This window comes from Cucurbita moschata, unplaced genomic scaffold, assembly GCF_002738365.1.
Source record: "Cucurbita moschata cultivar Rifu unplaced genomic scaffold, Cmos_1.0 Cmo_Scf00006, whole genome shotgun sequence".
Lineage (NCBI taxonomy): Eukaryota > Viridiplantae > Streptophyta > Magnoliopsida > Cucurbitales > Cucurbitaceae > Cucurbita > Cucurbita moschata.
In genome coordinates this window covers 3734730-3750546 of record NW_019268522.1, presented here as the reverse complement: position 1 = coordinate 3750546, position 15817 = coordinate 3734730, and the positions used below count along the sequence as shown (strand labels likewise).

General features: G+C 39.6%; 2 protein-coding genes and 2 non-coding genes across 5 annotated transcripts; all 4 read right to left on the bottom strand.

The window, feature by feature from the left end:
- Nucleotides 1-12: 12 nt before the first annotated feature.
- TRNAV-CAC lies at nucleotides 13-86 on the bottom strand. Its single transcript has one exon. It is a non-coding gene; the product is annotated as a tRNA-Val (tRNA).
- A 39-nt stretch (nucleotides 87-125) lies between these two features.
- TRNAV-CAC lies at nucleotides 126-199 on the bottom strand. Its single transcript has one exon. It is a non-coding gene; the product is annotated as a tRNA-Val (tRNA).
- A 4639-nt stretch (nucleotides 200-4838) lies between these two features.
- LOC111444458 (protein GLUTAMINE DUMPER 2-like) lies at nucleotides 4839-6392 on the bottom strand. Its single transcript, XM_023082554.1, has 2 exons — nucleotides 5931-6392; nucleotides 4839-4905 (listed from the first exon to the last, which is right to left on the bottom strand). Exons 1-2 carry the CDS (start codon nucleotides 6380-6382, stop codon nucleotides 4839-4841), a joined length of 519 nt encoding a protein of 172 aa, XP_022938322.1. The 5' UTR covers nucleotides 6383-6392.
- Nucleotides 6393-7450: 1058 nt separating this feature from the next.
- On the bottom strand, nucleotides 7451-13758 carry LOC111444111 (diacylglycerol kinase 7-like). 2 transcript variants are annotated; one of them, XM_023082078.1, is made up of 12 exons: nucleotides 13069-13758; nucleotides 12719-12841; nucleotides 12515-12652; nucleotides 12342-12427; nucleotides 11492-11579; nucleotides 11092-11167; nucleotides 10320-10402; nucleotides 9762-9832; nucleotides 9561-9638; nucleotides 8896-8983; nucleotides 7899-8015; nucleotides 7451-7822 (listed from the first exon to the last, which is right to left on the bottom strand). In XM_023082078.1, exons 1-12 carry the CDS (start codon nucleotides 13435-13437, stop codon nucleotides 7664-7666), a joined length of 1476 nt encoding a protein of 491 aa, XP_022937846.1. In that variant the 5' UTR covers nucleotides 13438-13758; the 3' UTR covers nucleotides 7451-7663. The 2 variants fall into 2 exon arrangements, 1 of the variants encoding a protein (XP_022937846.1); XR_002710642.1 differs by lacking the exons at nucleotides 7451-7822; nucleotides 7899-8015; nucleotides 8896-8983 and adding an exon at nucleotides 9014-9303 and having other exon boundaries at nucleotides 9411-9638.
- Between the last annotated feature and the right edge of the window lie 2059 nt (nucleotides 13759-15817).

The window sequence follows — 15817 nt, the reverse complement described above, 5'->3', positions numbered from 1 at the left end:
TAATTTTAAAAATGTCTGAGCCCAGGTTCAAACTGGGGACCTCTAGTGTGTGAGACTAGTGTGATAACCAACTACACCACTCAAACTTTGAACTTGAATCAACAAACTAAACCTAATTTTATAAATGTCTAAGCCCAGGTTCAAACTGGGGACCTCTAGTGTGTGAGACTAGCGTGATAACCAACTACACCACTCAGACAAGCTGAGAAATATAAATAACGATTTGAACTCGAATCAACAATGAAAATGTTGTTAAGAAGAAAAACATAATTTTAAAAATGTCTAAGCCCAAGGTCGGGAGACCTGAGTTTCAAAATAATGATTTGAACTCAAATCGAAAATGTTGTTACGGAAAATGTAAAAACATAATTTAAGTACAAAACATACTTTGAATACATGTATCTATTCATACATGTCTTCATACATATCTACCGGTAACCCTTCAACAAAGGTGACTTCGAAAGGTGAAAATGTTGTTAAGGTAAAAGTGAAAAAGTAAAAACATAATTTAAAAAATGTCTAAGCCCAAGTGACTTTGAAACGTGAAAATGTTATCAAAGAAAAAGTAAAAAAGTAACAACATAATTTAAAAAATGTCTAAGCCCAGGTATCAAATAAAAAAGTAAAAACATAATTTAAAAAATGTGTAAGCCCAGGGTTGGGCTTGACTTCTGGTGTGTGACACTAGCTTGATAACCAACTACACCACCCAGATAAAGTGAAATTTAAAAATAACAATGGCTGTGTAAGGGTAAGGGTTTAAAAAAGCAATATATATCTATATATAGAAGGGCGCCTAAAATCTCGCCCGACTCCAGATTTCCGGTGAGGCATGCCTTGCCAGCAAAGATGTATTAAATTTCTTAAGTCCCCATGGTAACCCTAGTTACCTTAGCCGTCTTTTCTTCCTGAGCCACTGTCGTACCTTTGAGGGGGAGATGAAAGGTTTAGGTGAGGAATCGAAACGTCTCAAAACTTCAGACTTCTGTGCGTCCTTAGATAGGAGCAAACCGGCACCAGGGTGCGTCGGGCAAGGAGGGACAGACAGACGGATGACGACCATTCCACCGGCGACGGTAGTCGAGGCTTTCGGGCGAAGAAGACGAAGCGGTGGTCGCGGGTTGACCCTTTAACATTCCGCGAGTCCGTCTCGGTCAGCATACAAGCCGCACCTCGCGGGCCGCGCTCGGACCCCACCATTGGGCCTCGTTCCCCTTCGGCCCAACCCAGAGACGCATCCAGGAACCTTGCGCCGTTAGTGTCCTTCGCAGCCCATCGGTTTCGGCGTTGTCGGCGGCTTCGTTGGACTCCCGGCTCGGCTAGGTCGGCTTGGCGGTGCGGCTCGACGTACGTATAATATATCGATTCCTAGGTTTTCGACCCTTATGGAGCCATTCTCACCCTTGTTTCAACCATCTAAGGTCAGTATAACTCCATTTTGGTAGGACAGTTTGTGACAGGGACATACCTTGATAGCTAGACATAAGAGTTAGTTATGAAATGACTCTAAGTATATCATCCTGTCTTATAGGAGGTAGTTAGGCGCCAGGGTTAGCGTGGTGAGTGACTTCGGCCAAGGCCAAGGAGGAGGTAAGTAACTTTATTGTTGGTCTTGCATGCACTGTATGCTAGGTTTCTTGCAGTGAAATGTTATGTATGCCATGTTTATGTATGTGATTCTTGCAGTGAAATGTTATGTATGCCATGTTTATGTATATGATGTTTGTGACACGGTTTGTTACCCTGTATGAGCTTGATTGACATGTCATGATTGTAATGAGAACCCCGCATGTCATGAATGAGATGACTAGTATGCTATGATATGCTTGCTCGATGTTGACCCAGTTATGCTATGTAATGGGGCGAGGGGATGGAACGTTGTATGTATAATGCCTGCTCGATGTTGACCCAGTTATGCTATGTAATGGGGCGAGGGGATGGAACGTTGTATGTATAATGCCATGGAGGTAAACCTTAAGAACCTCCCCCATTATGCTTCAGATGGTATGGATGCGTATATTTGATATTGTGTTCGCCACGATATCATGCAGACCCTCCTTTGTCTGTGGCGTCCGGTATTGTATGTCATACATACCCGACCAAGCCAGGCCCAGGGAGTTCGCTTGCAAGCTTGCCTGGTGGGCCCACAGTCACACACGTGGGCCATGTGCGAGCACCCCGCATGTCATGAATGAGATGACTAGTATGCTATGATATGCTTGCTCGATGTTGACCCAGTTATGCTATGTAATGGGGCAAGGGGATGGAACGTTGTATGTATAATGCCATGGAGGTAAACCTTAAGAACCTCCCCCATTATGCTTCAGATGGTATGGATGCGTATATTCGATATTGTGTTCGCCACGATATCATGCAGACCCTCCTTTGTCTGTGGCGTCCGGTATTGTATGTCATACATACCCGACCAAGCCAGGCCCAGGGAGTTCGCTTGCAAGCTTGCCTGGTGGGCCCACAGTCACACACGTGGGCCATGTGCGAGCACCCCGCATGTCATGAATGAGATGACTAGTATGCTATGATATGCTTGCTCGATGTTGACCCAGTTATGCTATGTAATGGGGCGAGGGGATGGAACGTTGTATGTATAATGCCATGGAGGTAAACCTTAAGAACCTCCCCCATTATGCTTCAGATGGTATGGATGCGTATATTTGATATTGTGTTCGCCACGATATCATGCAGACCCTCCTTTGTCTGTGGCGTCCGGTATTGTATGTCATACATACCCGACCAAGCCAGGCCCAGGGAGTTCGCTTGCAAGCTTGCCTGGTGGGCCCACAGTCACACACGTGGGCCATGTGCGAGCACCCCGCATGTCATGAATGAGATGACTAGTATGCTATGATATGCTTGCTCGATGTTGACCCAGTTATGCTATGTAATGGGGCAAGGGGATGGAACGTTGTATGTATAATGCCATGGAGGTAAACCTTAAGAACCTCCCCCATTATGCTTCAGATGGTATGGATGCGTATATTCGATATTGTGTTCGCCACGATATCATGCAGACCCTCCTTTGTCTGTGGCGTCCGGTATTGTATGTCATACATACCCGACCAAGCCAGGCCCAGGGAGTTCGCTTGCAAGCTTGCCTGGTGGGCCCACAGTCACACACGTGGGCCATGTGCGAGCACCCCGCATGTCATGAATGAGATGACTAGTATGCTATGATATGCTTGCTCGATGTTGACCCAGTTATGCTATGTAATGGGGCAAGGGGATGGAACGTTGTATGTATAATGCCATGGAGGTAAACCTTAAGAACCTCCCCCATTATGCTTCAGATGGTATGGATGCGTATATTCGATATTGTGTTCGCCACGATATCATGCAGACCCTCCTTTGTCTGTGGCGTCCGGTATTGTATGTCATACATACCCGACCAAGCCAGGCCCAGGGAGTTCGCTTGCAAGCTTGCCTGGTGGGCCCACAGTCACACACGTGGGCCATGTGCGAGCTTGCTTGTATCCGGATATATGATTATATGCTTAACCCCAACAGTGGGGCGACTTAATGGGTATTTCATATAATACTCAGCTACCTATATATTCAGGTAAGGGCAAGGCTCCCATGTGGGCTGACGGTGGATGCTGCGAAGGCCATGGAAATCTCATAATAATGAACGCCAAGGTGAGATTCCAAAGAATCAACACTCATATTTCACAAAACTTCTAAATCCAGGTTTGATCTGAGGACCTCTAATGTGTGAGACTAGCATGATAATCAACTACACCACTCAAACAATATGAGATTCTAAAATAATATTTTAAACTCGAATCAACACTCATAGATAGAGTCCACGTTTGAACGAAACCTCTAGTGTGAGACTTTTGTGTGAGTGTGATTGCCTTATCCCACTTGATTGCTTCTCTATTTTAGTAAGGACTATATGAACCTTAAATTTCTCCCTACCAAATTTCCCAATTGTGCCATATCTTTTTCCAAACATATTTTGAGATGCACGGAGAAAGGTAATGCCACAATTCCTTTGTCAAATCCAAAGTGGGCGTTTTCTTTAAACTTCCACGTTCCATGTCGGGATGGAGATTCAAACCAGCAATTTAAAGGGAAGGTATAAATATCTTTCGAGCTAAACGACTCGATCTTAAATTTTATAACTAAGCGTTTCAAACTTGTCTAAGACACTGAAAAACAAAAATGTTAAATATAAATTTTAGTCCATAATATTTCAATTTTAAAAAAATAAATAAATAAATAAATAAATAAAAAACGTGTTAACCGTGATTGGGTTGCTGAGAATGTTTGCTTAATCCACCGCACGTAAATAGTGTGTAAATGTTCTCTATTTATAATCAAATAAATTACAGGGATATGAAAATAGTAATATATGGAAATAACAATGAATGAAAAGATACTTATCGTAAAGATATTTGTCTTATAATAAAATATTAAATATGATATATATGTTAAACTATAATTTAGTACTAAATATCCTTAACACCCCCCACAAGCTGAGCGTCGGATTTGAACGATCGTGAAGCTTGGATCTGAAAAATTCAAAGAGAGGTCGAGAAAGACTTTTTGTGAAAATGTCAACCTGGTTCGAAAGAGGTGTAGAGAAACACTTTCTTGGCCATTGAAAACTGCAGAGAGATCGTCGCTCAGCGGCGATGCTGCCTTGGCTTCGGTGAGAGAATGTCTTAACCCATGAAGAGGGATCCTCACTCAACGACGATGTTGCCTTGACTCCGGTGAGAATATGTCTAACTCAAGTAGAAGGGGAAACCTAGAGCAAGGGACAAAGACAATGTTGAAGCCGAAAGAGTTGCCACAGCGGGCGAAGGAGCCAATTTTAGCTAGAAGTGTGGCGGCGACTTGGTTGAAGAAGAGGCAGTGCGGCGCTCAAATTCCAAAGGTGAATCTCTGCAAAAGATCAATGTGCTTATCAAGATTCCGTATATTTTCGAAGAGAACGCTGATGAGGATCCTAAGATTAGGGTTTCTGTGAAGGATGAAGGGTTGATCGGGAAGAAAATGAGAGAGACTATGTTGGCTAAAGGGAAACTGATTTTGTTGGAGAAGGTAAGGTTGTAGGTAAGAGTATGGCGAAGGGTGATTTGAAGGTCAAAAGGGTAGGGCTGAAGAGTAATCAATCGGCTCCGCATGTCGCTGCCATGACGACTGCCCCTGCGGCGTCAAAGTCAGCAGTGGTGGTGGAGAAGAACAATAGAGGATTTCAGAAGCCATTGAAAAGAAAGGATTAAGGTTGCTAAACCGAAAGGGCTATAATACCATGAGAATGTTTGCTTAATCCACCACATGTAAATGGTGCGTGAAAGTTCTCTATTTATAATCAAATAAATTACAAGGATATGAAATAACAATAAATGAAAAGATACTTATAGTAAAGATATTTGTCTTGTAATAAAATATCAAATACAGTACTAAACATCCTTAACTTGCAAAAAAAAATTTGGATGAGTATCCCGCGAATTTTTTCTGATTAAAGAATCTCTTTTTAGTTGCTTTGGAACAATCACGAGATTCTCGAGAAGAAATATGAGGTGCTGCTTCCAATAACAACATCAGTCTCATCGATCTCATAAGAATCATACTAAATCTCATCAACTGAATCACTTTTTTGAGAAATACAAGACGAAACTCAACCCGAGCATAACTCACTCTCTAGAGAATAGAAGTTCAGAATCTCTATCAACTCGAGCGCAGCTCAAGGTGTGTACTTTTAATCGGGGACAAAAATTGGAACCCTCCCGTTTCACACTTATTAAACTAAACGACCGGAAAAAAAAATCGTGAAAAATACTTTATATTTGCACATAAGTTCTTTCAACAATTTAATGAAAATAAAAATCAACATAGAAATAGAATTCAAAGATCAACAATCAAGTTAAAAGAAGGGAAAAACATGGATTAAATTACATATTTACCCCAAAGAAAACAACGAGCTTGTGGGACCCATCTGCAACTGACCAGCGCCACCATGCTCCGCCGCCGTGGCCTTCATTTCACGGCAGCACGTAACTTTACTACAATCTAAACCCAGCGACGTGGGGGTGGCGATGAAACTTGGGTTAACTTCTCCCGCCATTATTACCAACATCTTGTCCTGAAACACCGTGGGTGGCGGCGGATTCCGGCCATCTCCGCCCTTGCCATGAGCAGACTCCATGTCGGCGGCTCGAGCAGCACTGGCGTGGCTGTTCAATACAGATGCAGAAACGTTCCAGCAATATGAGCAGGCAATGATCAAGAGGGCAATGGCTATAAGACTTGAAACCGCAGCGAGGGCGCCGAATAAGTACGGCACCGGTGTATGCCACAGTGTGGTGGGTGAGGGTGTCTCCATGGTGATAAAAGATTCTCTGCTGGCTGCAGCCATGGCTCTTCTTCTTATCTTGGGTATGTGAGTTTGTTGTTTGTTTCCAAAGCTTTTTGTTGGAAGAAAAAGTATTGCAATGATAGAGACCGAACTCTCTCGACTTTTAAAATGGTAATTTATACCTTAATTCACTCAACTCCATTCGAATTGATGTACAAACCTAAAAAGTTTATAAACCGTTAATTGGGGGCCATAGATATCCTATACTATTCTACAAAAAAAGACATATAAGATAAATAATCCCAACACTCTCCTTAGACCGACCTTTAGAATGGTAATTAATGTTTTATTCAAAGAGCTGCGTTTGAATTGATGTACAAACTTGATCTTTTTTGGTTCAACAATTGCAATGATAAGATCCAACTATTGACCTTTAGAATGGTAATCAATGACCTTTAGAATGGTAATCGATGACCTTTAGAATGGTAATTGATGTCTTATTTATTGACCTACGCTTGAGTTTTAGCAAAAGCCGCTCTCTGAGGTCGTATCGATTGGTTGAGAGGTCTGAAAGAGAACGTTGTTTTAGGAGGAATGATACCCGTTGAGGCAACATAACAATATTCCTTTAAAACCCCAAAATCGAGGGGGAAATGAAAGATATTTTGTTCCACCACAAAGAATTAATTTACAAACCTGATTTTTTTTTTTAGTTCAACAATTGCAAAGATGAGACCAAACTACCATGATTTTTTTTTAGTTCAACAATTGCAAAGATGAGACCAAACTACCATGAGACCGAACGACCTTGTCTGGTCTATTTTAGTCCAACAATTGCAACGATGAGACCAAATTATTAACCTTTAGAATGATATATTCACTGAAATGGGTTCGAATTCACAAACAAACCCAGAGAACAAGGGAGAAGGAAATGAGTACAAGAAATGAATAAAGTATACAAAATGGTGGGGATTATTTAGTTCAACTACGTGCATTGGATCTTTCCACCATATTTTTGGAAAGATACTTATAACAACTATAAGTTGTTTTGTGGCGGAGGAATTCATTAGATACTTCAAACATCTATTAAACACAAACCTAAAAACTAAGAACGATACGTATATGTCATTTATAATGAATTTAAACTTTCTTTTAAGAAAAAGTATTTTTAAGTATAACATTCGCTCTATAAGAATTTTTAGAGAGAAAAAAAGAATGATATTAAAATTTACAGTCATTGAAGAAGATGAACGGTGGACGGACGGACAGATGGCTTTACATTAATGGTTAATCCTAAAAGAGGAATGAATGAGCAGTAGGGGATGAAGAATGGAGGTGAAATTATTCTCCATTGATCATAAGTGATTGGGAAGGTACCCTTTTGATTTCAACGTAAGTCAAACATTCTCTGCTCATGGGTTGCTTCCATGGCTCTCCATCCATCTGTAGAAATGCGTGTTTCCATTCTCCACCTCGAAGCTCAAACCGAATTGCGGCAGCCTGCAACCCCACATTTTTTACCAAAGTGTTTCAATTTGTAGCAATTTGATGAATGAATCAAACACAATTCCATTACCTGAACTATGTGTTTAGCTGAGATGACCTCTCCCATAACAAGTGATGCATGCCACCCTTGCTTTAGACCAAACACTTCTAGAAGCCCATCATCAACATGTGCCTCAACAAATCCTCTCTGAAAGTAAAATATTTCTAAGAAAATTTGTAAACTCTAGTCGTAGCCTTAAAAAACTAGTGTGAGATCCCACGTCGGTTGGGGAGGAGAAAGACACACCCTTTATAAGGGTGTGAAAACCTCTCCCTAGTATAGTTGTTTTAAAAATCTTGAGGGGAACCCCTAAAGGTGAAGTCCAAAGATGACAATATCTGCTAGCGGTGGGTTTGGGCCATTAGAAATGGTATTAGAGTCAGACACCAAGCGATTTACCAGCAAGGAGACTGAGTCTCGAAGGAGGGTGGACATGAGGGCTGGGCCCCGAAGATGGGTGGATTTGGTGGGGTCCCACATCGATTGGAGAAAGGACCGAGTGCCAGCGAGGACGTTGGGCCCCGAAGGGGGGTGGATTTGGTAGTGGTCTCACATCGATTAGAAAAAGGAACGAGTGCCAACGAGGATGCTGGGCCCTGAATGAGGGTGGATTGTGAGATCTCACATAGGTTGAGGAGGAGAATGACACACCCTTTATACGGGTGTAGAAACCTCTCCCCATCAGAAGTGTTTTAAAAATCTTGAGGGGAATCCTAAAAGGGAAAGCCCAAAAAGGATAATATCTGCTAGCGATAGACTTGGGCCGTTACGAATAGAGACAGAGAAAGATTTGGGTATTCATTTATAGCAGCAAGAGAGACTAGATAACTCCTGTTCCTAGGGAATCGCAACAAAAATGGCCAAGCTATAAGAAAATTGCCAAAACTAGTGCAATAAACAGAAATTATATCCTGTCAAATGTAATTGGGTTAGAATCCAGTTAAAAAAAAAAATTAGAAATCTGGGTGATATGTGCAGATAAGAAACGTTTCATCATGTAAAGAGAAAAGGCAAGTAAACAATGTACCCTTTCCATGTACTCTGGCGTAAGGTTTCCCCATGGATGTCTCCCACTACCATAGTTGTTGAGATTCAACGCAACCAGAGATCTTACACTGCACAAAATGATTCAAGTTAAATGCCTAAAAATTTGGGAAGCAAAAACCATTCAGGCAAGAGAGCTGATTTGACCGAACAGACCAAATGAGTGAGATTGATTTAAAGTGAAAGCGCTGCACCAACTTGCTTACAAGATTGATATATGGATTGGGGAGTAGGGTTCCAAACCTTGTTAGTCTCCCCTTTCTCTAATAATAATAATAAGATAAATTTGGGGAGCGAAAACCATCTTCCCTCAAATTCGAACTCAACTTAAACAGACTTTAATCCCAACAAAATGGGTCCTGGCTACACATTTCCTATACTAAAACACTTCAAACCACTGCAAGAATGATAAGGCTCATAATCTAAAGATTCAGCTAGTTTTAGAGGTTAGGCTTTTTTATTGGCCGCAACAACAATTAGGCTGCTGCATGACATCGACCCTGTTAATCACTATCATATTCATTTCAAAGAAACAGTTCAATACACAAAATTCTGTTTATTTCAACAACAATACGATATTGGATGCATGAACTCAAAAATACCATTACAAATGCAAGTTAAGCCAAGCAAAGAGCGCATGATAGATACCTCGAGGGGATTAAAACCTCCTCCCAATCGGAACAATTGACCTTTTTGACATGCATCCTTAGGATGTGTTTAAGGCCCCTACAACCAGAAAATTTTCTTAGAAACTCTGTTTAGCAAATACAAACCTACTTGTTTTCTATATTTGAAAAACTCATATCCAAATCACAAAGCAACAGTCCCAAACGGTGTAGAATATCTAACCTTAAACTCGGATCACTAATGCAAGGCGTGAAGAACCAGCCCTGACTACAACTATAGCCAGAATAAATCAGCTGTAATAGGAGATCTCTATCAGTTGAATTCATCCTTACGTTTCAATAAAAACCATTGAACATATTTAAGAGATCAACTTAAGTCCTGGAGCATTATCATTCCCCAAAAATTTTCAGAGTTACCACAATTTTGCATTCTCAAAAGGCTTTTTCAGTTTTGATTGATAAAGAATAACCTCCCTCACCTCATCCACCCTGATTTTCCTTTCACCCCATAGGAATGAAGGACCAACATCCCTCCAGATTTTCCAGGAGACTCCACCTTATTCTTCGGATGCACAAAGATTTTACTACCCTCGTATCCACAGATGTTGCGTTCGTTCTAGTTTGGATGTGTTGATCTCATTCATTCTATAGAAGGCTTTGTTTTTATATTAGTATTCAAAATTAATTGTTTGTCGGTTTAATTCATAAAATAAAGTGAATAAAGGAAACTTGCAGCAAACTACTCCAAATTTCTAAATAACTTTAAAGTTCAAAGCCCAACCTTGTTAGAAATTGGACCTTGTGCGAGGTAAGGTTTTTCATCCCGAAGTTGGTGGAAGCCATAAGCAACTTGAGCATCCATTCCTGCATGAACAAAATAAAAAAACCTACTTACAAACAAGTGATCAAACAATTAAATGAAGATCATTAAATGATTGCATTTTTTGTAACCATGCGATATGAAAATAAACAAAATGCACCCCTGTTAAACTAACAAATAAAATTGCACCTGCGATCTAAAGCTAACTCCCTTGACTGAGAGAGATAGAGAGATATATCCACAAGGTGCATTTATTTAGATTTGCAAACCACATTAGTACAATACTGCATTTCAATACCAACCAAATATGTCAAAGCATACATTATCCCTTCAAAAAACAAAATTGAGCTAATATTGCTTGAAGCTAGAAAGTTAGCCATTGTTACACGAGCCCATTTCAGGCAGTTCAATGACAGTATAATATATAGTTTTAGCTGAGAAAGGAAATAATTGCACCATTACTTAATAAAAGACAGAGAGAAAGAATATTACTGCAACTACTTGAAAATTAGTTTCTGCCTAAAAACCTCTTCAATATTGACAAAGAGCCAATATCTGCGTACTAACCGCTTTGATGTTGACCGTAGAATCAAGTTCAACATACATACTCTTTTATATTGACACTTGCGTAAATGGCAGAATTAACTTCAAATTTTCAGGTAAATAATGTTTCTTCAGGATTTATCATTCATGAGAGTGTCATTGGCTATTTAAATGTAAACGCCTAATATACCTATGCTGAAGTAATTATAAAATACTCCTTCGTGGAAGTAGGCTTTCTCTGGTAATGACTCCTCGATTTCCAAGCTCTGCGGCCACAAAAATAAATTAAAAAAAAAAACACTTCTACCTCTGAGATACAAATCTTTGTTGTCACAAGATTATTTGGAAAAGAAGATGCAGCATTTTAAAGATTAGCACTTATATTTTTGCTTGTCCACTAACCACTAAATGTACAAGGGATAACAGAAAGAAAGATAAGATAAATTAAAGGGTAGTGTTGAATGATTAAAAGAAAAATGGATGAACGATTAAAGGGCAGTGTCAATGGTAAGGCACCAGAGCCCATCCAGAGTGTTTTCATTCAGCTAGACTGTGAAAGTATTAAAAAAAAGTTGAAGAAGTGCACAAACCTCATCAAGAGCATGGACTTCCGTAGGTTTCATGCAATGTGGTAATTTCACGATTTTAGTAGATGGGGTTGCTAGAGTAACATGCCAACTGCATCACAAGATTCAGACTTATGAGGGGCCATAAATTGTTTCACTGATGCGTTCACTATGCAGAGGCACCAAGCACTCTCAGCCACTGCATTTACAGAGAACTATACTACCAAAACATTCACATTTACAAACCTAAACCTGCAATCACCAGCACACCATGCCTGTAACGGCCCAGCCCACGCTAACAGATATTGTCTTTTGGGCTTTCTATTTCGGGCTTCCCTCAAGGTTTTTAAAACTTTTCTGCTAGGGAGAGGTTTCAACACCTTTGTAAAGGGTGTTTCGTTCTCCTATCAAAGACATGGGATCTCACAATCCACCCCGTTTAGGGCCCAGCATCCTCGTTAGCACTCGTTCCTTTCTCCCATCGATGTGGGACCACCACCAAATCCATCACCTTCGGAGCTCAGCATCTTTACTGACACACCACCTCATATCTACCTCCTTCGGGAACAGCCTATTCGCCGGCACATCGCCCCGTGTCTGGCTCTGATACCATTCGTAACGGCCCAGGCCCACCGTTAGCAGATATTGTCCTCTTTTGACTTTCCATTTCGGGCTTCCCCTCAAAGTTTTTAAAACTAAAACGCCTCTGTTAGGGAGAGGTTTCAACACCCTTATAAAGGGTGCTTCGTTCTCCTCCCCAACCGATGTGGGATCTCACAATGCCACCCTTATAAAGGGTGCTTCGTTCTCCTCCCCCAACCGATGTGAGATCACACAATGTCATAATTATGCTTAAAACCGAGAAAAACAGTACCTATCCAATCTACGAATCTGACCAGTGGTTGCCCTGTCAAGGGATCTTTTGATGGCTGACTTCCAAGCAAAAGGAAAAGAACCACCCTGAAAAGAGCATTCAATCCTACAGCTCATGACATTATCAGATATGTAAATATGATATGAATTTTCATGAGAAATAAGAGAACTCACCCAGCCAAAGGTTCTGGATAAGTCATTGCCAGTACCAAGAGGAATTATTCCTACTGGTGGAACGGGCAGCCGCCCGCTTTTCTCGAGGTCTAAAAGACAACCAAGAACCCAACCAACAGTGCCATCACCTCCAGCAACCTGTGGATAAATCAGTTAGTTTTCACCATAACCAAAATTCATATAGCTTCAGATCTTTAATCATACCATGACCCTCATCTTCTCACGGATCTCTTTAGCACAAGCATCACCAAGCCCAGCCAATAACTCGAGGCATCTCAATCCATACCGGACAAATTCATGGGGCTTCACATCTGTTAGGTCAAAAACCTTCACAGAAATTATGGACCAACGTTCAGAACCATTAGCTATGGAGATTTCAATCACTGACTAGATATTATTGATCTGAACAAGAACAACACATCCAACTCTCCGAATCAAATTTTGATTAACAACATTTTACAAATCCTAGGTTTGTATGAACACGCATTGTTGAACAGCATTAAACAAAATTCAAAAGCAAGAGAGGGAGGGGAAAGTTTCAGAAATGTATGGACCTGTTCTTCGCTAATTAGCATCTGGAGCCTCTCCTTAAGCAAGGGACCATGGCGACCACCACTTCGAGGATTAATGAACACAACCATCGGCGATTCAGGCGGACCATCGTTAATCTCTGGAACAACGGAGGAGCCAGAGATAGATCTAGCACCAGGCAACCAGGTCTCTCCGGCGCCAGGGTCCTGAAGCCGAATAGAATCTCGCATAGCATAACGAAGGTATTGCGGCATCCGGAGCTGCTTCCGCAACTCATCCTTGTCGATTTTGATCCCCGTGAATCCACATCCCTTGAACGAGTCCACCACCGAAGATTGAGCCGCGATTCGAGTTGTTGAATCGCCTTCGCCTCCCGACGTTGGCGAATCCATCACTTTCCCTCCCTCTCCTCTCTCTTTTTCCTTCACAGAATCACGAAGTGTTGGATTAGTCTCTTGTTCCTCTGGATAAATACATAAGGACTTGGCGATCGAGTGAAGAAATCAAATCAAACACATTCCGGCGAAGTCACAAGAGACAGAGAGAGAGAGAGAAAAAAAAAAACAAAAAACAAGAGAGAGAGAGAGATGAAAGGAAGAATTGATGAGAGATGATTGGGAATTTGATGTGTGGAATTTCGAATTTAATGCCCATTGACGGCGGAACCTCCGGTGGGATTTACAAATTTCCTTCCCTCAAACGTCCGGCCACGCACTCTGGCAGACAGTTATACCCTTTCCCGTTCACTTGGTTGTTTACTTTTAGTCCTCCAATCGTCGCCGTCCACGTGGACTTCACGCGACTTTTGCTCCTTCCTAGAGTTTTTTTTTTTTTTTTTAAATTTTATTTTCTATTTATTTTTAACATATATTAATAAAAATATTTATAAATTTTATATTTTGTCTTGATAATATTTTTAAATTTTATTTTTTAAAAAATATATGATTTTTAAATTTTATTTTTTAAAAAATATATGAAATTTCAAAAGTAACGTTAACAAAAATATTTTTTTTAAAATTATTATTTTAATTTTTTTTCCGAAAAAAAAAACAATAAAAGGACTAAAATATAATAATAATATATTTTTTTTTATAGCTAAAAACAGTTCGACGTTTATTGGATTTGATTTTTTTTTTTTTTTTTGTCGGAACTTTCTAAATTATGTCGGGACTTTATTTCTTTTAATTTTGGATGAGACCATTTCTTCTAATTAATACATCTGATATTACATTTTAATCTTTATAAATTTTACTAAAATTAGTGTTTTAAATTTTATAAAATTTAATAAAATTTATTTATTTATTTATTTTACATTTTTTAATTGGTAATTGAAATTCAAAATTCAATTTTTTTTTTTCTAAATTATGATGTTTAACTAGCTAATTTATATTTTGTGATGTCTAAGGTTGTTGGAAGGAGAAAACAACAGGTGTGGAAACCTTCCCTATCAGACGTGTTTTAAAGTCTCGAAAGGGAAAGTTCGAAGAGGATAATATCTACTAGCGGTGGATCTGGGGCGTTACAAATGGTATCAGAGCCAGACATCAAACGATGTGCCAGCCTTTTCGCTGTTCCCCGAAGGGAGGTAGACACGAGGCGGTGTGCCAGTAAGGATGATGGGCCTCGAAGGGAGTGGATTTGATGGCGGTCTCACATCGATTGGAGAAAGGAACAAGTGCTAGCGAGTGAGGATGCTGGTCCCTCGAAGGGGGTGGATTGTGATGTCCGGAGGAGAACAAAACAACAAGTGTGACTTCCCACGTTGGTCCTAAATTTGCTCTTTGGAATTTGATCTAATAACCTTATTAAAGAATAAGACATTTAGATAAGGAATCACCTCAAAAGGAAGCAATCCAACAACCTCAAAGATCACCTCGAGGGAAAGTAAGATTCAGATTATTTTGTTCATCGAATATTAAGGCAAGAACACTTGTTCGAGATTCAAATCATTATACAAACAAGATCGATTATGTCAAATCATTCTAAATATATAATCCTAAACTACATCAAATGCCTTTGGAATAAAATTAAAAAAATAAAAACGAAAGGGGTAAAATTGGTAAATGAAATTCTCGAATTATTTTATCTACCAATCATTGAATTCGAGAATTTTAATGATTGGGAGAAATCATTAAAATTCACGAATTCAATGATTATTTGATGAGAATAATACTAAAATGCCCATTCGCCGTTGAGTTTCTACTTTCTAGGATCTTTTGCCAAAAATAGGAGTCGGAAGGGGTAGAATTGGTAATTAAACAAAGATCGGCGGTTAAATCGTTGACTCTGTCAGTTGTGGAGGGGCCCACGAGAAAAACAATGGGAGCGGAGAGAAGAAAAACATGTGGGGCCCACCAAGTCACGTGCAGCGGATCAAATTGCGGGCTGTGAAGGCAAACACCGCGACCGTTATGTCTGACAAACGACACCGTTTTGCTTGGGGATTAAACTAAAATAGGAATCTAGGATGTTATCCGACCATGACAAGAATAGAATATTGAAATTTTATTTATTTTTATTTATTGATTTTTTAATTTTATATTTAATATATAAGTTTTTAAAATTTTAATTTTAAAGTATATGTTAAAATTGAAGAAAAAATGATTAAATATAATTTTAATTTTATGGATTTATTAAGATTTAAAAATAATAATAATTTAAAGACATGTGAGACAAAGTTTAAATTTTAATGGATTATTTAATACAAATTTGAAAGTTCATGAATTAGTATCGTGAATTTAAAAATAAAATAAAAAAGAAAAAAAAAAGAAA